This window comes from Chrysemys picta, chromosome 1 (genome assembly GCF_011386835.1).
Source record: "Chrysemys picta bellii isolate R12L10 chromosome 1, ASM1138683v2, whole genome shotgun sequence".
Lineage (NCBI taxonomy): Eukaryota > Metazoa > Chordata > Testudines > Emydidae > Chrysemys > Chrysemys picta.
In genome coordinates this window covers 87,087,095-87,111,935 of record NC_088791.1, presented here as the reverse complement: position 1 = coordinate 87,111,935, position 24,841 = coordinate 87,087,095, and the positions used below count along the sequence as shown (strand labels likewise).

The following is a 24,841-nucleotide window of genomic DNA, read 5'->3' as shown; positions in this document are numbered from 1 at the left end:
TTTCGCCGCCTCCGACTCCAAGAATACTTTCATGATAACACTGAACAGCGCACTGATACACAGATACCCTCCCACCAACAACACAGGAAGAAGAACTCCACATGGACTCCTCCTGAGGGTCAAAATGACAGTCTGGACCTATACATAGAATGCTTCCGCCGACGTGCACAGGCAGAAATTGTGGAAAAACAACATCGCTTGCCTCATAACCTAAGTCGTGCAGAACGCAATGCCATCCACAGCCTCAGAAACCACCCTGACATTATCATCAAAGAGGCTGATAAAGGAGGTGCTGTTGTCATCATGAACAGGTCTGACTACCAGAAGGAGGCTGCCAGACAACTCTCCAATACCCAATTCTACAGGCCGCTTTCCTCAGATCCCACTGAGGAATACACTAAGAAACTACACCATCTACTCAGGACACTCCCTACACTAACACAGGAACAAATCAACATACCCTTAGAGCCCCGACCGGGGTTATTCTATCTACTACCTAAGATCCACAAACCTGGAAATCCTGGACGCCCCATCATCTCGGGCATTGGCACTCTCACTGAAGGACTGTCTGGATATGTGGACTCCCTACTCAGACCCTACGCCACCAGCACTCCCAGCTATCTCCGTGACACCACAGATTTCCTGAGGAAACTACAATGCATTGGTGACCTCCCAGAAAACACCATCCTAGCCACCATGGATGTAGAGGCTCTCTACACAAACATCCCACATACAGATGGAATACAAGCTGTCAGGAACAGCATCCCTGATGATGACACAGCACAACTTATTGCTGAGCTCTGTGACTTTATCCTCACGCACAATTATTTCAAATTTGGTGACAATATATACCTCCAGACCAGTGGCACCGCTATGGGCACCCGCATGGCCCCACAATATGCCAACATTTTTATGGCTGACCTGGAACAACGCTTCCTCAGCTCCCATCCACTCATGCCCCTTCTCTACCTACGCTATATTGATGACATCTTCATCATCTGGACCCTTGGGAAGGAGGCCCTGGAAGAATTCCACCATGCTTTCAACAGCTTCCACCCCACCATCAACCTCAGCCTGGACCAATCTACACGGGAGGTCCACTTCCTGGACACCACCGTACAAATAAGCGATGGCCACATTAACACCACCCTATACCGAAAACCCACCGACCGCTACGCCTACCTTCATGCCTCCAGCTTCCACCCCGGTCACACCACACGATCCATCGTCTACAGCCAAGCACTGAGGTACAATCGCATCTGCTCCAACCCCTCAGACAGAGACCAACACCTACAAGATCTTCACCAAGCATTCTCAAAACTACGATACCCACACAAGGAAATAAAGAAACAAATCAACAGAGCCAGACGTGTACCCAGAAGCCTCCTGCTACAAGACAGGCCCAGAAGAGAAACCAACAGAACTCCACTGGCCATCACCTACAGTCCTCAGCTTAAACCTCTCCAACGCATCATCAGTGATCTACAACCCATCCTGGACAATGATCCCTCACTTTCACAGACCTTGGGAGGCAGGCCAGTCCTTGCCCACAGACAACCTGCCAACCTTAAGCATATTCTCACCAGCAACCACGCACTGCACCATAACAACTCTAACTCAGGAACCAACCCATGCAACAAACCTCGATGCCAACTCTGCCCACATATCTACACCAGCAACACCATCACTGGACCTAACCAGATCAGCTACAACATCACCGGCTCATTCACCTGCACGTCCACCAATGTTATATATGCCATCATATGCCAGCAATGCCCCTCTGCTATGTACATTGGCCAAACTGGACAGTCACTACGCAAGAGGATAAATGGACACAAGTCAGATATCAGGAATGGCAATATACAAAAACCTGTAGGAGAACACTTCAACCTCCCTGGCCACACAATAGCAGATGTAAAGATGCTGTAGCCATCTTACAGCAAAAAAACTTCAGGACCAGACTCCAAAGAGAAACTGCTGAGCTCCAGTTCATTTGCAAATTTGACACCATCAGATCAGGATTAAACAAAGACTGTGAATGGCTATCCAACTACAGAAACAGTTTCTCCTCCCTTGGTGTTCACACCTCAACTGCTAGCAGAGCACCTCACCCTCCCTGATTGAACTAACCTCGTTATCTCCACACTGATATATACCTGCCTCTGGAGATTTCCATTACTTGCATCTGAAGAAGTGAGGTTCTTACCCACGAAAGCTTATGCTCCCAGTACTTCTGTTAGTCTCAAAGGTGCCACAGGACCCTCTGTTGCTTTTTACAGATTCAGACTAACACGGCTACCCCTCTGATAGCTTAGAAAAGGCAGTATTTAAAATTGTAGTGAGTTATTTAATGCCAATTTCAAATACTCTTTGTCTCTCTCCTAAACAGGAGTAGATATGTATAGTTAGTTTAGCTTAATTTGATTTAAACCCATGGTAAATCCCATACAATATCCCTAGAGTCACAGTAAGTTTTGTTTTTGAAAGAACTCAATTTTTCTCCAATGTAATTTTTCAGTCCTCAACAATTACTGAAAACCAACTGTTTAAGTATATTTTCATACTCCAGAACTATACTAAATAATGGAGCTCTATAGTGGATTACCATATTGCATGAATAAGCTAAGAAACAAACAAACAAACAAAAAATCACTGACAAATGTGGTTTATTTTTATTACAAAACTTTGCAGTAAGTGTACAGTATTATATTTTATAAAACGAATTTTTTTTTAGTTATAATACAAGACCTCAATACAGGACTCAAATCTTTGCTGAGAAAGTGGGGGGGGGGGGGGGGGGGGAGGAGAGAAATGGATAAGACTGCCTATTTGTGAGAGTGATCAATGACGAAATTAGGAACTAGCGAGGCTCTACTGCAGGGATCGGCAACCTTTGGCACGCGGCTCGCCAGGGTAAGCACCCTGGCGGACCGGGCCAATTTGTTTACCTGCTGCGTCTGCAGGTTTGGCCGACTGCGACTCCCACTGGCCGCGGTTTGCCGCTCCAGGCCAATGGGGGCTGCGGGAAGCAGTGGCCAGCACATCCCTCGGCCCGTGCCACTTCCCACAGCCCCCATTGGCCTGGAGCAGCGAACCGTGGCCAGTGGGAGCCGGGATCGGCCGAACCTGTGGACGCGGCAAGTAAACAAAGCGGCCCGGCCTGCCAGGGTGCTTACCCTGGAGAGCCACGTGCCAAAGGTTGCCTATCCCTGCTCTACTGCATGTGCTGCTACAGCTAGAGATGTTTCACATTTGCTCATACAGGTGGAACTTACACCTCATTACAACCCACACACTTACTTTTGCTGTTCTTGCATAATATGAAGTTGTTCAAGTTTGGTCTTATGTTCAACCTCCAATCTACTAAGCATATCTTTTATGACAGAAATGAAGGAATTGAACTATAAAGGAAATGGGTGAAAAGTTAAGATTTTGCATTGTGATGGTAAATATATAAAAAAATGCATTGTATTCTAACATTATTTATTGCTAGAAATCCAGTTATAGAATTTTAAACAATTGTTCAGCATGTTTATAAAACCTATATTAGGTATGCACAGATAAAGTAATTTTTCTAAAAGCCTGTTAAGATTATCTGTTTTTGCTACTTTGCATGTAGTATACCCCCACTATGAGCAGAGTAATGTGGTGCTGAAACTGTAGACAGCAAGTAGACAGTGACAGGGTCTCTCAGGCAGCTCCAAGTAAAAGATGGGGTGTTACTTAGCCAATTTACTTTCTAAAAATTTCCTCTTAGGAATTCACGTTTCTTTTTTTGTTTGTTTTGTTTACAGCAATATATTTGCATTGCTACACTACTGGCAGCACTTGCAAACAAAGCTGCGAGTGGAAACATTAAGAATGCATTCTAGCTTTTGATTTGTATTGTATTAAAATTAGGTGGTTAATTACATTACCAGGACATTTAGAAGACATTGCAATATTACTCCATGGCCCTTTTGTTTCTGATGCTTTGATTAAACCCCATTACATTTTGTCCTGAATATTTTTGTGGCATATTTGAATGGTATCATATGTTTGCTAATGTAAAATTTTCCATCAGCCTTATAGAGTTAATCTTGTTTAAATTTTTCCATAGTGTTTATAGTTTACATCAATCATCTGCAAATTCAGACAGGTTTGTAGTCAGTCTCTTGATTAAATCATTGTCTATAGTGTAAAAACAACAGATGAGTAGAAGGAGTATGGGTCAGAGAAGTGACATGCTGACTTCAGTTCCTCTATTTTTAGTCCCATGGTTTGAAATATTTACTTACTTTTTCGAGTGCTGACATTCTGGCTAGAAGACCAGAAATGCTCTAAAATGCCAGAAAGTAAACGTAGGTCTTTTAGCTGTTATTCTGAACTACGTACTCTCTCATGCTTTTATTAACTATAAGTCAAGATTGTCAGCTGACAATTTCTTACATTTGAAGGTAGGTAATTCAGTTACTAAGCTACACTGGATTTTATTGGCAAATATTAGTGAAAATATTCTAGGAGAAAATTGTATTTAAGATAGAGTGAGAGGAAAACTGAAGATCTAGTGATAACTAATGGATGCAACAGGCTTAAAGATGAAAACATCACATTTAGAATCTTAAATTAGAATTACTGACTAGATCCACTATACAAAACACTGCTCTTTAAGCCTATCAATTCTGACAGTATCATGGGACGCCTTTATCATTGATTATAGTCACATTGAAATACACTAACATATAAACTATTTTGTCAGAGAACTATCTCCTTCTAGACCAGCTCATTAGGTAAAAGTGTGCAAAAACAATTAAAACTGAGTTCGTACCTGATTGAAATTAAGATTGTTCTCAATACTAAGAGGAATAAGATGGGGTAATACTTTTCCCGCAAGTTGTTCTTTGGTAATTCCCAACTTCTTATGAGTAAATGTACATTTGTAAATACCTGATATAGAACATTAAAATAGCAAGATCGGTAGTTTAGTGGTTAATATTGTGAATGAGCTCCAAGAAAACTACACATACTGTATGTACTGATAATAAAACTGAACACAGGACTCAAAAATCAGAGTATCAGAGAAAAAACTGTTCATAAAGAAACTAATTCATTTGCAACTAAACACAAAACTAGAAAAAACAAAGGTGAAGGTCTGGGCACAAAAAGACAGGGTTTCCTGTCAGGGGAAGCATTTCAGATTTTGCTGGTGGTGGTGGTGAGGGGAGGGAGCGGGGGAGGAAGAGTAAATGGGGACTTTAACCATGATTCCAGGGGCTATTTAGGCACCTGAAAACTCTAGGATTTGTGCGGGGTTTTGGGCAGATAATAACTTAGAAATTAGTAGATAGTAGCACCGTATCTAAAAAAAGAGAATTAAATAAATATTAGACCCACTCAGCTCTAATACTAACATGTTCTCACACCTTGTGTCAGGTTACTTAAGAGACACTGGTTAGGTTTAAAATTTGAATATATATTCTTACTTTGTTACTAACCTTTGACTCAACAATTGAAACAATCATAGAAAAATCTAGATTACTTTCTATCACTTTTTTGCAGTTCACCAAGCTTAGAATTGATCATTTAACTTTGGAAACAACCTACTAGGCCAAGGCCCTGTGAGTTTATACTGCACCTGCCTGGGGCTCTAGGGGTTCTACTTCCATTTAAAGGCTAGTTACTTTCCAGAAGGCTCTTAAACACAACACTACACAACACTACAGTGATTGAGTTGCAGTTCTCACAGGAGAATATTTAAAACCAAACACCAAGAAAATTCCACATTTTAAAGTTGAGAAAAAAATTGAGACTTCTGAGGTATATCAGGGACACTGCCGGCAGGAAAAGAAAATAAACAGGCACAGGAGCTCTGGGCAACTCTTCCTCTTGAAAGAAAGTTGGAGGGTCAAACCTTCTAGTCCTTAATTCAGTAAAACTTCTATTGCCACCAGTGCCTCCACTCACCGATATTAACGTGTGCTTAATAACTATACACTTCATACTTAAATATCTAAGCAATCTTATCCAGGGCTACACATTTTATACACACTGGCGCAGGGATTACATTTTCTGGCACATTCTGAACACTGCTGAGCACACAGATGGTCCCCAGTGAATAATACAAAATCAACGTCATAACAACAGTCGACTTTTTTGACTCTGTGGATGCAATTTCTGTTCGTTGTTCTGGAATTGGCCTGAATACAGCTGAAACCCTAAGAATTTGAGGCATAAACACATCTGATACTTATATGACACTTTCTGATTCCTTCCTTTTCTTGAACTCAGAACAAAAAATGACAGAACAAAATGGTTTTTCTTTAAAATGTAAAATTTCACAGCAGCCATTGCTCTACAACCCAGCATGGGGCAGAACCTGTCACCCCTTGGGAGTTAAGTGATCTCCTCTCATCTGACTCTCATTCTCCATCCGTCCTGACCTCAGTGCTGCTTTTTATGCTGTCAGCCATGACATCCATCCCAGCCACCTGGGACCATTTGCTGGAGTCTCAGAGAACTGGCCACCTTGGTTTTCCTTCCATCTATCAGAGTCCTCTTTTTTTTGCAGCATGCAGGAGATAGATAGGCTGGTCTGCTGGATAGGGAGCTACCCCTGAAAGACCTGGGTTCTACTTCCCCCATAGACTTCCTGTATGATCTCAGGCCAGTGCCTTAGGGACAAAGTTTCAAAACCTTTTAGGCACCAAAGGTGCAGCTAGGCATCTAGTGGGGTTTACAAAGCACCTAACCTTCTAGGCACTTTTGAGAATCCCACTAGGTGCCTAAATACCTTTGAAAATCTGGCCTTTAGTCTTTGTGTGCCTCAGTGCCCCTTCTGTATAATGCGGATAACAGCACTGCTCTACCTCACCGAAGGGCTGTGTGAGGAGAACTAGGTTAGACAGTGTGAGGCACTCAGATACTATGGTGATGGAACCACATAAGTACCACAGGTAGAGTGGGAACTTCTCTATACCACTGCTATCCCTTCCCTTGGGTTTGGGCCCTTCTTTTCACCTATGCCCCCAAATCTCCCCCCTTTCTGAATGTAACCTTGGCTCAGAGGGCTTGGCTATGTTCTCTCTAAAACAACCTCTTCTCCTTCCTACCCACCCACTTTCCCAGGGACTCCTGTTTTACAGGCTAAACTTCCAGATCCTTAATTTAATCACCAGCCCTTTCTTATCTTTAATCACCCTGCGTCTGTAAACAAAATACTGACTCTCTGCCCCAGCTCTCCTCTGTAGAACTTACTTTACCCCTGAGTTAGTGTGAAATGTAACATAAAAGGTTTACCAGTACAGGGGCCCACCTCTGGGCCCCCAAAGGGGCAGGGCCCCGGGGAGAAGGGGCGGGGCTGGGGGGTCAGCCTCCCCCAGCCAGCCCTTCAGCGCTGCCCGGCCCATGCTGCCTGGGGCTCCGGCGGCAATTTAAAGGGCCCGGGGCTACCGGCCACTGCTGCAGTAGCAGTGGCCGGTAGCCCCGGGCCCTTTTAAATTGCCGGGCTCTGGGGAAGCTGCCGCTTTCGCCCCCACCCTGTTGGTGGCCCTGCTGATAGGGTCCCTATTATCAGGGCCGCTGACAGCAGGGGGCAAAAGAGGCAGCTACGTTAAAGCACTGTCATCGGCTGTGTACGGGCCTGTACCGGTGGCCACTTCTTACCGGTATGCTGTACTGGCCCACTTTCACCTCTGTACTAACTGTAGTTAAGAGCTCCACCTGGGAGCTTGCACACCTACAAAACTCGGGGGGAAGGGCTCCCAGCCCCACTCAAATGGTACCTTGACTTCCTAACATTCAGAACAAAAGAAAGGAGTAACTGGGTGGCTCAAGGTAACTTCTTGTGGCTGTTGAACCCAAGTGACACCCGTATACTGAGAGTTCATGACCTGCCCTTGGCAGTGTCTACTTGTGTTGTGGTCTACTTACTTTCTGGAGGGGTTCCTTCTGGAAGCTTAGGCCTATATTAATCAAGAGGTCTGACTACATAATCCAAGAGGTCTACACAGTTTATTTTTGCACACCATTCCAAAATTAAGGCTTTATTCTCCACGGTGTCTGAGCAGAGCTTGGGCACAGTGCAGATGGGACATCAACTGGGAGAGAATTATGACTCCCTTATTCTCAGCCAGCCGAGATCAGTCATAGCCGAGCCTCATTATATGCCCCTCCAGATATGCCCCTGCTCACCTGCCCCCTCCCCTTGCTGGGGGATACCCATGGCAATGGAGATTCCCCTCTGCAGAGGAGGAATTCTCCTGGAACATTTTCCAGTCAGTTTCAGCTCATTTTGTATAACCTAAGTGTCACACAGTAAACGTGGTGGATCAGAGAACCCAGACTATTAGCATCCAGAAAGAAATTGCTTAAGAGAAATGCAACTGGGCGGTGTAAGGGGATTCTTTGCTGGACAGCAAAGCTATTTGGAAAGTCAGATTTTACAATTTAACTACTGAAGAGGAAACAGGAGGTGACAGTGATTTATAGTGCTCTCAGGCAGATTCAGATAGCCCCTGCAGCTGTGGAGACCAAAGGACCCATAGACGCTCCATAGGTCAACAGCTATTGAGGATACTTGTGACTGAACTGAGCCCATAGACTACAAATACATCTAATAGAGAACAGAGGAGCATTGGGAATACAAAAAGGAAATCTCTGAGAAGTCAGAAACAGCTAATAGGCTTTTACATAAATTGTTAGCTATGGAACACATACAGCACTTCCAATATGCCATATAGAGATTACAACAACAAAACCGTAACAAGAAGGGAAATTAAATATTCATTACCTAAAATTCCCATAAGCACTGCAGGTTCCTTGGATGGAATTTGTTGTAGAAAGGGTAGAATGTCATCAAGTACAAACCACTTATCCAAATATTCCAAAATCTTTCCTAAGCACACTAAGGAGTTCACGCGGACCTATTAAATATGTAATAGAAGTTAAGTAACATCTCTAACCTCTATTTTTGACTAAAAATTAACACTTTAAAAAGACATGAATTTTAAATCTTTATAAAAACAGATTAAATACAAAAATCTTAAATTCTATTTTAACAAAAGTGTTAAGACAAAGACTAAAATAACTGGACAAACTACATTTTTACAAGATTGAAATAGCTAGAACCCAAAGTCCTCTAATACACAGTTATGATTAAACATTATTGTAAAAATGGTATCTTGAACCACAGAAATGCTAGAATGGACCTTGAGAAGTCATCAAGTCCAGCCCCCATACTAAAATAGGACAAAATAAACCTGGACCATCCCTGACAGATGTTTGTCCAACCAGTTCTTAAAAGCCTTCCATAACCTCTCTTGGAAGCTTATTCCACCGCTTAACTACTTTTATAGTTAATATGTTTTCCTAGTACGTATCCTAAATCTCCCTTGCTGCAGATTAAGCCCATCACCTCTTCTCCTCCTTTCAGTGGACATGGAGAACAATTGATCACAATCCTCTTTTATAACAGCCTTTAACATGTCTGAAGACAGTTATTGAGGTTTCCACTTTAGTCTTGAGAAAAGAAGACTGAACATGCCCAGGTTTTTTTTAAACCTTTCCTCATAGGTCAGGTTTTCTAAATCTTTTATCACTTTATTGTTCTTCACTGGACTTTCTCCAATTTGTTCACATCTTTCCTAAAGTGTGGCACCCAGAACTGGATGCTATTCTCCAGCTGAGGCCTCAACAGTGCCGAGCAGAACACAACAGTTACCTCCCATGTCTTACATACAACAGTCCTGTTAATATACCTCAAAATATTAGCTTTCATTCCACAACTGCATCACATTGTTGACTCATGGTCAGTTTGTGCTCCACTATAACCTCCACATCCTTTTCAGCAGTCCTACCACCTCAAGTTATTCCCCATTTTTCAGTTGTGCGTTTGATTTTTCCTTCTTAAGTGAAATACTTTGCACTTGTCTTTATTGAATTTCTTTATTGAATTGTAGATTTCTGACTAATTCTCCAATTTGTCCATGTTGCATTTTGTAAGCACATTTTCTGCTCCATTATCCAAGTCATTAATGAAAATACTGAATAGTACTAGAACCCAGGATTGACTCTCCAGTGGGACTCCACTACATACACCCTCCCAGTTTGACAGGGAATCACTGATAACTACTCTGAATATGATCTTTCAAACAGATGTGCACCCACCTTATAGTAATTTCATCTAGTCACGTTTCCCAAGTTTGCTTATAAGAATGTAATTTGAGACTGTCAAAAACCTTACTAAAAATCAAAATACATCATGTCTACTGCTTCTCTCCTGCACCTCAACCCACCCACTAGGTCAGCTACCCTGTCAAAGAAAGAAAGTAGGTTTTTAGCATGATTTGTTTTTGACAAATCCATTCATCCACCCATTTTATTTTATTCTAGGTGCTTACAAACTGATTGCTTAATAATTTGTTTCAGCATCTTTCCAGGTATCAAGGTTTAGCTGACTGGATTCCCTGTCCTCTTTACTCCCCTTTTTAAAGATAGTTACTCTCTGTTTGCCCTTCTCCAAGTCTTCTAGGACCTCACCCATCCTCCACGAGTCTTCAAAGATAATTACTAATGGGTTCAGAGATTTCTTCAGCTAGTTCCTGAAGTACTCTAAGTTGAATTTTATCAGGCCCTGCTAACTTGAATGCATCTAATTTATCTAAATAGTCTTTAACCTGTTCATTCCCTATTTTGGCTTGCGTTCCTTCCTCCTTGTTGTTAATATTAATTGTGTTGAGTATCCAGTCAGCATTAAGATTGGCTGAGTTGTTTAATGCCTTCTTGATGTCATCAGTTATTAGCTCTCCTTCCCCGCTAAGTAGAGAACTTACACTTTCCTTCATCTTTCTCTTGCTCCTAATGCATTTAAATAAGCTCTTCTTATTGCCTTTTTTGTCCCTTTCTAGGGGAAAACTCATTTTGTGCGGCCTTTCTGATTTTGTTCCTACATCCTTATGCTATTCTTTTGTACTACTCCTTATCAATTCATCCATGTTTCCACTTTTTGTGGAATTCCATTTTGATTTTCAAGTCATCCAAGAGCTTCTGATGGAGCCACATTGCCTCTTACTATTGTTCCTATCTTTCCTTTGCATTGGGATAACTTGCAGTTGTGCCTTTAATAAAGTCTCCTTGAGAAACTGCCAACTCTTCTGAACTTCTGTATCCCTTAGATTTTCTTCCCTTGGGACCTTACCTACCAATTCTCTGAGTTTGTTAAAGTTTACTTTTTTGAAGTTCCATCTTCTTATTCTGTTGCTCTCAACTCCTTCCTTTCCTTAGAATCTTGAAATCGATCATTTCATGATCATTTGCACCAAAATTGCCTTTCACCTTCAGATTCATACCCAATTCCTCCCTGCTGGTCACAATCAAGTCTAATATGGCTGTCTCCCTCATTACTTCTTCCACTTTCTGAAACAAAAACAACTTGTCCCCAATACATTCCAAGAACTTATTGGAAATTCTGTCTTTTGCCTTATTACTTTTCAACAGATGTGTGGGTGAAGTCCCCCATTACTACCAGGTCTTGTGTTTTGAATATTTCCATGTTCCATGCAGTGTATATCCCCCACAACCCATTTGTTTTGCTGAAATGTCAGAAGTTTATTTTAATTTCCAGTACTAAACATAACCTGCTTGGGGAAAAACAGCACATTGAAAACATTCAATTTTGCAAGAGACCGATTCTAATACTAGCTCTTTCATTATCAAAAATTTAGAGTAGGAAAATATAGACTGTACTACTTTTCAGTACAGTTCATCGACTTGTGTTTGATATAGTCCCCCAACAGAAAGTGTATTAGAATTAAACTAATTTTACACTTGATACTATGCACTAGACAAACGAGGATAGAATTTAGTGTTTTGTTGTGACATTGCCTTTGCAGTGATCATGAACAATATACTCTTGCTGTAGTTTACTAAATTAAGCAGATGTCACTTAGAGTGATACAGAACCATAAGTGGTGCAACTCACAATGTAGAAACTGGAGGAACCTGCAGTATCCTGCAGGATTTCTTCCCACACATCACAGCTTATGTCTTGGATTTCCTCAAGGAATAAGGGTACGTCTATACTACCCTCTGGATCAGCAGGTAGCGTTCAATGTATCGGGGATCGATTTATCATGTCTCATCTAGACGCAATAAATCGATCCCCGAATCGACACCCATACTCCACCTCGGCCGGAGGAGTAAGCAGAGTTGACTCGCTGCCATGAGGACGGCCAGGTAAGTCGAACTAAGATACTTCGACTTCAGCTACGCGAATAGCGTAGCTGAAGTTGCGTATCTTAGTTCGAACCCCTCTCCCCCCCACTAGTGTAGCCCAGGCCTAAGACATTTCCCATGGTTGCTAGGATGATTTAAACACTGCTGCTTTGCTTCAAAAACCTTTTCTGAACATAAATAAGGCTCAAGCAAATATTAATAAAGACAGGATTTTTTTTATAATTGGTGTCTAAAAGTTAGGATCCTAAGTCCATATTTAGGTACCTACATTACTTGATGGGTACTTCATTTTGAAAAAATATCTCCATTCTAATCAGAGAATCAAATAAGGCTTAATGCAACTCAGAAAGTACGTGTGAAATCTACTTAACTGAAACGGCATATTACTTTATCAAACAGACTCAACTCTGAATGCAAGAATACCTAATCACTCCAATTATTCACATTTTTGATATGACATATCTAAACTGGGGGGAGAACCCAGAAAACTACTTTGAAAGTTTATAGAATTCATATCAACGAGCACTAGACAATTACTTTTCACATTAGCTAGCATTTTCATATAAACAAAAAGAAGTATACAAAGGGAAAAAATCGAGAACAGTTCTTTTTAAAAAACACAAAAAGAAAGTTTTGCATCACTGAAACACAAGTGATTGCACATTAGTTACTGAACAAACGGCAATACTTTTAGAAAAATCTGAAGTGAATGCACAGTATTATGGTAGGGGTTGCTCTGTTTTCTGTACAAGGCTCTTGCTTTCCTGCAGCATGTTGATAACAATTAAAGCAACAACAGAAAAGCCAAAATTATCTAAGCACTATTTTAATGTTTTGGGAGTAGGGGATGGAGAGATCAAGAACATTAGTTTACTTACAGCAAGAGAGGAAGTTTGCAAACATGCATTTTTAATTCTTGGTATTAATGCATTTTTCATCGATGGGTAGTCTATTAGGTTGGCAAACGTAGGAATTATGTTAAGGCAAAGTTCCTGTAAATAAACAACCATAGGAGTTTTTAAAAACTTCACTTTACAGTAAAATTAGTAATATATATATCAATTAGGTGACCATTAAAACATTCTCAATACAGCCTCTTCAACAAACAATAAACTTGGTCACCTAATTGATCCCTAACTTATTTTTAAAAAGCTAGAACTTCAAATAGTCTGATTTACTAAAAACATATATTTTTATATTATTGATACACCATTCAGTTACTATTACTACATGCTATATTAATGAAAACCACACTGGTACTACTACTATTACTACTACTACTAATAATAAAGCATAATTTGAGGATTCATGCCTGGAAAGCGCTTTGAATGAAAAGAGCTACATTCGTGTCATAACTACAAATTATCTGGATCAAAAAATGTCTTATATTTTCACAAAGCAGCACTTTACAGAGAGCTAGTTTTTAATCACAGAAAATCAAAGAATTAAAATTTATATTTCACTTGATTTGTTACATGAAAATTAAATTCACATCAACAACATATGTGACAGCACCTAAAATGCCACCTGACTACTAAAAAAAGTGTCTCCACAGTAAAGAAGTATCCAATTAGAATAATTACTTAGACTAAATTATGAATAGTAAAACTAACCTAAGATATAGAGACAGGTAAAACCTGGTTAATTTAATTCCAGTTATCCAAAATTCTAGTTAAGCAACAGGTCAGTTACTTTCCCCCATGACTTAAGCTTTGCAGGGCTGAAGCCCCCATTTATCCAAGGATTTTGTGGAGGCTTCTGGATAACTGGTGTTAGGCAGTACATAAAAAGTAAATTCCAAAAAGGCAAAAGACAAAGCAATAAAAGCATTTAATACTTATTTAGGCAACAGGCCTGAGCAGAAAGTGTCACTCTGCTTGACAAAATTTTTCATACACTGGAAAACAGTGAATCAACAACGTTTGGCATGATTAGGTGAACATCCATGTTTTCTTAACTGATCTCTTTCTAGTCAGGTAGGGAGAAAGTCCAACAATATACTCTGGAATTAATGCATAATCCTTCAGGTATGTTGCACAAGTTTTAACTTCCTCTTCTAAGGAGAGAAAAGTTATAGGTATACATAATTTGACAGTATCCCTTCACAGCAAAGAGGAAAGTTTTATACATTATTAAAGAAAAACCATAGTTACTACACCTGAATCTGAATTGAAGGTGCTTCTAAGGCTCTATAAACCATTGGAAGGACACTATTCTTTATTTCATCTGGTGGAGTCTTGGTTAGGAGCAAGTCCATTTTTTGCAAGAAAATCAACAAAATCTATAAAACAAAACAAAATGTTATGAATACCACAGATTTTAATTCTGCAACATTACACTTTCAATTTTAAGTTTATTATAGCAATATAGTTTTGAAAACATTAAAAAAAAGCTCTTATAACAGAGCCAATGGTATTTACACTCACCATGTTGCTAGCCTGAAGGCATGGAAGATAAAAAGACACTTAGACATGTTATAGCATTTTTGAAACAGCAAATAAAAATTAACACAAATATACTGACCTTTTAAAAAAAAATCACAAGGCTTGTGGATTTTTGTCTTACAATTCCAAAATAGTCCATTATTAAACTTTAGCTATAGAAACATACTCTTGACATACATACCATTATGGAAATCACTAGTTTCCAAAGAAACCTGGAGTCAAATTCTGCTCTCAGATGTGTATGTGCAATTCCCAATTACTTCAACTGGAGTTGTACATATGCGTCAGAAGGCAGAATTTGGACCTTACTGAAGGAGCACAGCATTACAGTCAGTCACAGTATTGGCACAAAATAGGTTTATTCCTAAAGTGAAACCACACTTGACATAAAAATGTGTAATTCCCCAAGCAAAATACGGTACTTCACCAAGGTAACATAATTTCTTCTTTTGAAAAGCAACACTAGAACTTGTGATAAAAACCCCAAAACCCAACAGCTTTTCAAGAAGGCAGAAAGGGTTGAGGAAGTGTCTGTTTGGACATTTGACATAGACCATCAGATTGCCAGACACACCGCCACCTAATCATCTGAAAGTTCTTGAGAGAAGGAACAAAGCCCCCCAATCTTTACCATAGATTCCTATGTTCTCTCTTTGGGCTTGTCAATACCAGCAAAAAAGGTGGTAGCAAATTTATCCAGTATTGTTTAGTCCTGCTCAGAACAGGTCTGATGGTAAATTACAGATCTGATTTTTGTTACTCTAGACTCACCATATCAATACAATATTACGCTTAACGAAAGGTCTATTGCCCCTTTAGAGAGGGAATGGCCTGTCATGCTAAAATTGCATTCCGGACCAGTCAAGGGCAGGTGTGCTACAGAGGCAGTGGGCTCAGTGCATTTCAGGTGACAAAATGCCTTGCTTCACTCAAGACTGATCTCTCTGGACAGCTACAGAGCAGAACTGAGGTTTGGAAGTTTGTGTTAGATTGGAACAAGGAAATTAATAGAAGATGGATTAGGATTTTGTCAGGAAAAACCTTGAAGGAAAAAAATGAGATTTACTTTTAAACAACATTAATCTACCTGGATTGGTTCTTGCTGTTTAAAAACAGGGCCAAGATCAGGCAGAATTAGCTTGATGTACTCTTCTTTGGTGCACTCCTCAGCAATCAGCAGAACATTAGGCAAAACAAAGGGTACCATATCAGGGTTCACAAACTCTGAGGTCAAGTAAGGCAAAATTCGCTGCACTATAACACGCTGAGAGAGAAAGACAAAGAGGTGTGGTTGCTTTGCATTGCAATAAAATACTATTTTCTAATTTTATTTCAGCAAAAATTTTTTTTGTAAAAGTCAGGTTTATACAATAGTAGACAAATACATCAGTTCTGAACCTTACTTTAAGAGTAAACTCGAGTTTTATATACCGCTGTGCTTTCTTTTCTGTTTGTATTTAAGACACAGTCTGTCCGAATGGACTCTCAATCATCTTAATTTAATGCCACTTAAAAGCTATTATAACTTAATGAGGCTGTATATAGGATTTAAAATCATGAATCCAAATTAAGGAAGTCACATACGATACTGTTTTTCTAAAGACTAGATAAAGAATTATTAGCATAAAATTCAGCTTTTGCAGGACTCCAAGGTTCACTAGCTTTGAAGCCTGTACTCACAATACAAAAGAAAAGTACTTCCTTCCTACAGCTGAACGCCACCTCCAACCTTTGGTTCTACTTCTGCTTGCAAAAATCCTGCAGACATATCTAGCCTGGACAAGCATATAATAAATGGCCACTGATAGTGATGATTCTAGAAAGCCTACTCATTGAGATGTATTTAACATTGATATACTACCACCAATAGAAATGGGGGGGAAATAAAAACTTAAGGCTTAATAGCTTCCCTGTGTGTTCCTGCCTTCTTTCATAACTCTTGGAAATTTTGTCCAACTCCAAAATGTCACAAAAATAATTAATCAATGGAGAAAATCGATAAGTATAAAAAAAAAAAGACATTACTCAACATTAGATCTTCCTGCAGTAGGATTGTACTTGTATTTGCAAATTGTATTTGTAAATAGTTCAAAAAGAAAGTTTAATTAAAGATGAAGAAATTTAATCACACGGGTCACAAATGTTATTCTATTATGTGGTAAACAAGTATTTTTTCCTTCTTATTTTCTTTGGGACTACAAAAACTAAGATTAACAAAAAGGGGAAGGGGATGGGGCCAGTGTTATCATACCATCTGCCTGCCATACAGGAGAAGAAATTTGGACTGACAGTCTCTAGCTTTCCAGGCTGTCTGAGAGCACGAAAAGCACAATGGGCCAAGTCCTCTTGGGGAAGAAAGCTTTGCATCATTCAGAAATAGAGAAGCACTGACTAGCTCTAAAAAAAAAAAAAGAGTTCAGTCGGTCCAACTGCACTGGAAGGATGGGGACTACTTCACAGAGCCTTGAAAGATGAGGATTGTAAAGCAATGGGAATGGGGAATATAGGGCAGAAGTGGGATGAACCCGGAGGAGGTAAGTGAACTCTTCAAGGAAAATTTCGCTACCATGAGAGTTCAAGGTTGCCATTTTTTCTTATCTCCAGGAGTATCAGCAACTGTAGGGTATTCCCACATAAGACAAGTTTATCATACCTCTTCTTCTTCCTTACTATGTTCTATCAATCTCACTGCAGTCCAGTATAGAATGAAGGTGCACAGACTCCAATACACTTCATTTAAAAATATTAAAAGATAAAGGAAAACAAACCTTAGGCAGTTTCGGTAGAACCTTTGGTAGCCCTTTAAAAAACTGTGATTTCTGAAGATTATCCCTTTGGAATAAAGAATCAAAATATTGGAGTGTCACTGCCCCAACATCATCAAAGAATGGTATCTAAAAATAAAGAATAAAAAAGTGTGATCTTGGAGAGAAACCACCACCAATGCTATTGTAAATGTAGCATATGTAAAATAATCATCTAATTTACTTTCTCAAATGCATTATAAAATCAACATAACTTTTATAGTTAAGTGGCTACATCTAATAAATAGAAAAGTACATTTTTACACAATAAGTAGTATTGTGACCGACAGGTAAACTTCATAATTAAAACAGTTAACTGCTTGAGCCTAGCTTTTTAAAGGAAACAGATAATATTTGAATGGCTGAATATTCAATTTGAATCAATTGAATAATTGATATTATTATATCAATAATAACAAATATTATCTGTTTCCCAGTAATTAGACAATACTACTACTGTCTAACTTGGTTTATTTTATATGGAAGAGAATTATTTTTCGCATTACAAAAGCTCTAAGAATGAATACAAGTTTTAATAAAAGAGCAAGCTTACCAAGAAGTACTGTATACTTATTACTTCTACATTATTAGGCTACTTCCTCAACTACCCAGCCTTTGGTTACCTCCCTGGGAATTTACAGCCTTGCTTCGATACATAAAAGTGAATGTGACAGTTATAAAACAAAAGGAAAAGTAGTACCTTTAAGGACAACTAACAGAAAATTAAACTAAACATTTTAAAATTTCAATTGAAAAGAGCAACAGCTAAGTTCATGTTATTAGCCCTGTTTCTCGCAGCTGCAGTATTTTCTAGGCACTCACCTTTGTCATTTGATCTGCATCTGGTCTGACTGCAGGAGCTACGTTTAATAGTAGTTTTACATGTTCACGTACTTCCTCTGGTATATTCTGAAGTGTAGTGGAGCTTAAGCGACTCAGCTGTACAAATAATTCAAGTACATGATTCATGAATACAGAAAATTCTGCATACTCATTTTAAGACAACTGATTTGATGGCTTTTTAGTTCTACTTTAATTAGGCAAATTTTATAAAATGTAATTTTTATAAATGCGAGAAACTTCAGCTGTGGTCATTCCTATCTCTTTTCTTACAGTGTCACAGCATGCTAGCATTGGTTTAAAACCTGAGTTTACTAAGGCCATGTCTACACATACAGTGCTGCAGCAGCACAGCTGTACTGATACAGCTGTGCCACGGCAGTGCATGTGGTGAAGATGCCCTATGCCGACGGGAGAGAGCTCTCCTGTCGGCATAATGAAACCATCTCTGTGAGCAGCAAAAGCTATGCTGTCGGGAGAAGCTCTCCCACTGATATAGCACTGTGCACACTAGCGCTTATGTCAGTGTAACATGTCACTCATTGGGGTGGAATTTCATACCCCTGAGCAATGTAAGTGGTAGTGTAGACATAGCTTAATTCTGAAGCACTACGGAGCTCAACTATATGGCTGCCTGGCTCTTTAATAGTGCATTGTAAGCTGTATGTCATGATAGAGCATTGAACGTGACTAAGGGCTTGTCTACACTGGCAATTTACAACTCTGCAACTTTCTCGTTCAGGGGTGTGAAAAAACACTCCCCTGAGCACAGCAACTTTCAGTGCTGTAAAGCGCCAGTGTAAATAGTGCACAAGCGCTGGGAGCTACGCCTCTTGTGGAGGTGGGGTTTTTAAAGCTCTCCCAGCGCTCTGCCGAGACTACACAAGCCACATTATAGTGCTGCTGCGGCAGTGCTTTAGTGTCGCCTGTGTAGACAAGCCCTAAGGAACATCAGTATAACTCAGCATCTCTTTTCTTCCTCCAGCAGACAGGAGGTGGAGAAAGAAAAGTTAATCTCTTTCTCGGAAGGTAAGTGAGAGAGGGCATCCTTCCAACTCAACTGTTGGGATGGGAAGGAGGGAGGAGTCACCCACAATTTCTCACCTGTGGGTGATTTCATCACCTTTTATTTAAACTCAGCAATTCCCACATGGCTAACACAGTTGTTCATTGTCCTGTGGTTGATACCCTGTTTGCTCTACTCACAGTCAGAGTGGCACATCATATGTCTATCCCATATTAGCAGCATACGGCGGGGACATAAGAAGCCCCAGGTAGAATGTTAGCACTAGTAGTTTATTCAGGCAATTTTAATTATGCATCTATTTTTATTCCAAGTATTTTGTAAAGACTGATTTAAAGAGGTAGCATGTATGATGTGACCTGTTATTGTAACTACATTTATATTGTAGCTCTCGATGTTGTGTACTACATTGAGATATCCTTTTCTTTTTTAAAATAGCAATTGCTTTTAAACATTGAGACATTTAAACAGTGAAACTCAAATTCAGAACATATTGCTAAGTATAGCAGATACCTGATCCAGCTGTCTACTGAAACTTTTATAAATATCCTTCTTGTTGATCTCAAAAATAGGTTTCCCTTTATTAAATACTGCATACGTGACAGCTCCTAAAGAGTACATGTCACTGGCAGTCTCGCAGCTCACTGAAAGGATGTATTCTGGTGCCAAATACTCAGGATTTGGAAGACACAAGGATGGCACGTTTGGGTCCCATTCTTTACATAGAAACTTCAGCTGTAAGAACAACAGTGAAAGAAAATATAGAGGTTTAAGATTTTAAATTGAAATTACTCAATAAGCAGCAAACAGTCAAATTCCTTCAGATTCACCATGAGTAAAATAACAGGGACAGAGTGAAGCAAAACTGACTAAGTGGCTATATAAGCTAAATGGGTATGCTTTGACTGTTGCAGATATCACACCAAGATGATTTAGAATTATAAAACTTGATGAACATTTCAAAGAATGCTTTACATATTTAGGCACAAATTATTCTTTGGAATAAAGAGCTACAGAAAATATGTTACCTGTTTTACTTTAGGAAATTAAATGTATTTTTGGATAAGAATCGTCAGTAATCCCAGGAACACTGCACTCTGTGGCGGGAGGGTAGCCCTGTCCATTGGGCTGTTGTTGGTTCATCTTGGTGCTAAGACTGGTTGGTGACCTGCTGCCTCAAAAAAGTTGCACTAGGGGAAAAGGTGGCCTCCTCCTGTACTGACCTACCAGTAGATGTATATGCTGTTCTCTGCACAGACAAACTCCACATACTGTTACTAATTCCCTGAACTATTTAGTCCCTGTTAATCCACTCTTAAGTTTCTTTTGAGCAACAACTATCGAGCATGTAGTAGTTCTGTAACAAATGTGCATGGGGCTCAAGGATGAAAACACACTCGTTTTCAAAGTACACGGAATTTTTCACTGACCACTATACTAGGACTAGAACCCAATCCCTAGTCTAAGGAGGCAGCTCAAACTCATTTTCAGTTGTGACCCAAGACAGAATTTGAACTCAGACCTCCAGAAATAAAGGGTTGATGACCTATTATGTCATATAGCCTCCCCACTACTACTAAAAATAAATAAATAAAAAAGAGGTGTAGAGAAATTAGTAGCACTAGATACAGCACTAAAATTAGTAGATCAGGCAGCCTGTTTCAGACACTATCTGCATTTAAAGTAAAAATCAGACAAATCAGACAAAAATAAAGCCTTATTACCTCTTGTTCAGATGGATTTGTTGACTGAATACAAAAATCAAATCCCATAATTTTCCATGCTCCACTTTTATTCAAAATTATATTTTCAGGAGTAAGGTTTCCATGGACCATTTTCACACTGCTGTGCAGAAAGGACAAACCTTCAGAGACCTGTTAACAAGGAAAGATTATTTCAAGTTTTTTGCAAATATTCTTTCAAGACACTTGCAAAATATTTACATCAATTATCACGTGTCATTTGTCACAGCCAAGTCTGACTTCCCATGCTCAACTGGCATATGTTAGTTAAGAAACAGTCAAGCCAATCTACCACAAGGGAAGAAAATATTTCAGACTAAAATCTTTGAAAAAATTAAACATGTATCAAGCAAACCAAATTCAGGTTGAGAACTTGCTCATGGAGTTACTAATGCCAAGTTAACTATCACAGGGCTTGAAAAACCCACTTGCCCAGGATGAGTAGAACGTTCACCAGATGAGTTGGCTGAATGGGGAGCCACTGGCTCCTTCTCTAGAAGAGAAGGAACAAAAAAGATGCAGAGCAGCGTATGTGCTTGTGCTCCTTTAGCAGACGGGAAGGTGGGAACAAAATTGCTTACCCATAGCTAGTTTTTAAGGAGAAGAGGGGACAGAGCAGTTTGCTTTGTTCTTTTCACAGACCTGTGTGGGGAGAGGGAGTGTGAAAGAGCAGAGTGGTTGGAGGCTGCTTTAAAAAAAACAAAACAAAAACAAAAAAACCTAACAAACAGAATGGGAGGATGAAGCAAGGAGTAGTGACCTCTGTGCCAGGGCTCATTTACGACGGGAGAGGGAGATAGCAATAGAGTGCTCACAGACAGAAGGGCTCCTGAGCATCTATAAAGGTAGTAGCACAGGGGTGGGCAAACTTTTTGGCCCGAGGGCCACATTGGCATTGCGAAACTGTATGGAGGGCCAGGTAGGGAAGGCTGTGCCTCCCTAAACAGCCTGGCCTCCACCACCTATCCACCCCCTCCCACTTCCTGCCCCTGACTGCCCCCCTCAGAACACCTGACCCATCCACTCCCCCTGCTCCTTGTCCCCTGACCACCCCCTCCTGGGACTCCCCTGCCCCTAACCACCCCGAGACCCCACCCCCACGCTCCCTGTCCCCTGACTGCCCTGACCCTTATCCACACCCCCACCCCCAGACAGGCCCCCCGGGACTCCCATGCCTATCCAACCCCCTGTTCCCCGACTGCCCCCCCCAACCTCCGCCCCATCCAACCGCCCCCCACGCTCCCTGTCCCAACTGCCCTGACTCCTGTCCACACCTCTGCCCCCTGACAGCCCGCCCAGGACGCCCATGCCTATCCAATGCCCCCTGCTCCCTGACTGCCCCCGGAATCCCGTGCCCCTTATCCAACCCCTGTTACCATGCTGCTCAGAGCAGCAGAAGCTCGCAGCCCCACCACCTGGCCAGAGCCAGCCATGCCACCCCAGGCTGCCTGCAGGAGAGGTGGACCAGAACACTGATGGCACAACACTCAGAGGCTGCAGGGGAGGGAGGACAGCAGGGGAGGGGCCGGGGGCTAGCCTCCCCAGCCTGGAGCTCAGGGGCCAGGCAGGACGGTCCTGCGGGCCGGATGTGGCCCGCGGTCCGTAGTTTGCCCACCTCTGTAGTAGCAGGAGCAGCAACAGGTTGGGGGATAATCTATTCACGTAAAGACAGAGCACTGACTGAATTATGTGGGTGGCAGTGGTATGACTGGGGAAAGAAAAAGGCAAATTAAGTTTGCCAGCCATTTCAAATTTATTTTAAAAAGATAAGAGGCCACAAAGCTAAGACTCACAGGAACTGGCATCACTCTTCATTAAAAAGAAAGGCGGGGGGAGGGGAGGGACTAGAAGGAAAATGGTGAAATGTACAATTCTAAATTCTCTAGTGAGATTGGGCAGAAACAGTAGCAATCCAGAGCATTCCATCAAGCATTCATCCTTTCCGCCACTCTGTTTATAAAAGGGTCTTCAAAGCATTGCGGTCTCTCTCCTCATAATTATTTCATTTACTATATGCTCTTTTGAAGCTGGGACCTGCCATGCAGCAAAATATCCATGACTACTGTTTGCTCCATTTCTTTGATTCATCTCTTACCCTTCTCTCAAATATTAATGCAGATATGGCACGAAAAATTATTGTTTTATGATCACCATCGTTGGTCTTCAGATTACTTGTCAAAAGTTACGGCCCACGGGTGATTTTTTTTTTTTATTTCAAAAGGGTAACTCCAGGCTGAAACCTTGTAGGACAGTATTTAACCTAAAATCAACTATTATAAAAATATACAATCCCCTGAAAAACTGTATGTAATGGAACTGACAGCAAATCCTTGAATACCTCAGTGATAAGCAGCACCACTATAATGAAGTCTGTCTGGAATTAACACAGGGTTCTGTGCCCTCACCTCACCTTTCTCCTCCAAGAGATGGATTTACACTAAACAGTTCTCTCAAGGAGAAGAAAATAGATCAAATTTGCCAAGGATGGCAAGAGGAAAAAACAGTATGTGGTTAAGGCATTGGACAGACCCAGATTCAGGCTATCTATGTTCTATTCTCAGCATCACCACAGACTTCCTGAGCAACCTGGAGCACGTTACTTAACTTCTTCATGCACCAGATCCCTATCTCTTACATAGGGAAAATAATTCCCTACTCAGAGGACTGTTGTAGGGATAGATTCATTTATGTATTTAAGGTGATCAGATACTATGGTGATGGCCATTATAGAAAAACCTATAAGTAAAATAAAAAAAATTAACACTAATACAACTGGGTTTAACACCATAGACTTAAATGGAGTTGAATGCACTTACATCAGCTGTGAAGTTTTTTAAAAATCTTATCAGTCCTGAATGCTGTGATAGAAAGGTCTTGTGCTTTTAGACAAATAATTCCAAAATTCCTAAGCAAACTGTTACACACATGCTTATCTTTACCCACAATTACTCACATAGGTAAACATGTGCATACCTGTTAGCAGGATCAGGGCTTAAGTTTGTAAGGCAATACTAGACATGCAAAAAAAATATAAAGATAAAACCATTAACATACCTGAAGCAAGCCATATTTGGTTTCCACATCATAAAGTTTGTATTCCTTAATATCAGATGGTAAAGGAGAGGGTAGATTGTCCCAGTTGCCAAGAACATTAGCTAAACTTGCAAAGACTGGTTCTGTACAAAATGCCAGGCAATCTCTAAAAAGGGAAGATGTACCCAATATATCCAGTAAATATATTTAATAAGCTCTTGGTCATGATTTTGAATGACAGAAAATAACTTTCACATGATATATCACCACAATAATCAATATTACTTAAACTATGCTGTATGTCAGCTTTTGAAGAATAGATCTCAAATATTTTAATTCTGTAACAAGATGTCTTGGAAGCACACTGGAAGTCAGAAGGTGGTATTGGTCAAAGTAAGACATTTACTACTCTGTATACAGTACTAAAAGTGTGCATAGTGTTTGGTAAAGAATATGAATATTTTCCCTGTACTGAGCCAACACAACAAGGGGAGTAAAGTGGGAATTCATGTACAAGTTGCAGGATCAGGCTTTTAGTTAGGACCAGGATTGATTAGATTCTGAGTAAAGCAGCCTTTGTGTAAACCAGTCAGCCATAAACCAGAACATTAGGGTCAAAGCCCATAAGACCAAAGTCAGCACCAAACTAGAGCCTTGTTCATAGTGGGAGGCAGAGAAAATAACTGAAAATAAAACATTCAGTAGAGCGAAGAGTATATGCTGACCAACAATTAATGAAGCAAT

General features: G+C 40.3%; 1 protein-coding gene across 3 annotated transcripts in view; it reads right to left on the bottom strand.

The window, feature by feature from the left end:
* SCYL2 (SCY1 like pseudokinase 2) overlaps positions 1 to 24,841 on the bottom strand; it is a 56,083-nt gene that overhangs the window by 9,584 nt on the left and 21,658 nt on the right. For all 3 annotated transcript variants that reach the window (XM_005305250.4, XM_065561262.1, XM_065561264.1), the window contains 11 exons: positions 24,119 to 24,263; positions 21,047 to 21,196; positions 19,836 to 20,057; positions 18,281 to 18,397; positions 17,423 to 17,548; positions 15,742 to 15,918; positions 14,369 to 14,491; positions 13,089 to 13,202; positions 8,768 to 8,900; positions 4,808 to 4,926; positions 3,301 to 3,401 (listed from right to left, as the gene is read on the bottom strand). In XM_005305250.4, the coding sequence (XP_005305307.1) occupies positions 3,301 to 3,401; positions 4,808 to 4,926; positions 8,768 to 8,900; positions 13,089 to 13,202; positions 14,369 to 14,491; positions 15,742 to 15,918; positions 17,423 to 17,548; positions 18,281 to 18,397; positions 19,836 to 20,057; positions 21,047 to 21,196; positions 24,119 to 24,263 (1,527 nt within the window). The remainder of the gene's footprint in view (positions 1 to 3,300; positions 3,402 to 4,807; positions 4,927 to 8,767; positions 8,901 to 13,088; positions 13,203 to 14,368; positions 14,492 to 15,741; positions 15,919 to 17,422; positions 17,549 to 18,280; positions 18,398 to 19,835; positions 20,058 to 21,046; positions 21,197 to 24,118; positions 24,264 to 24,841) is intronic.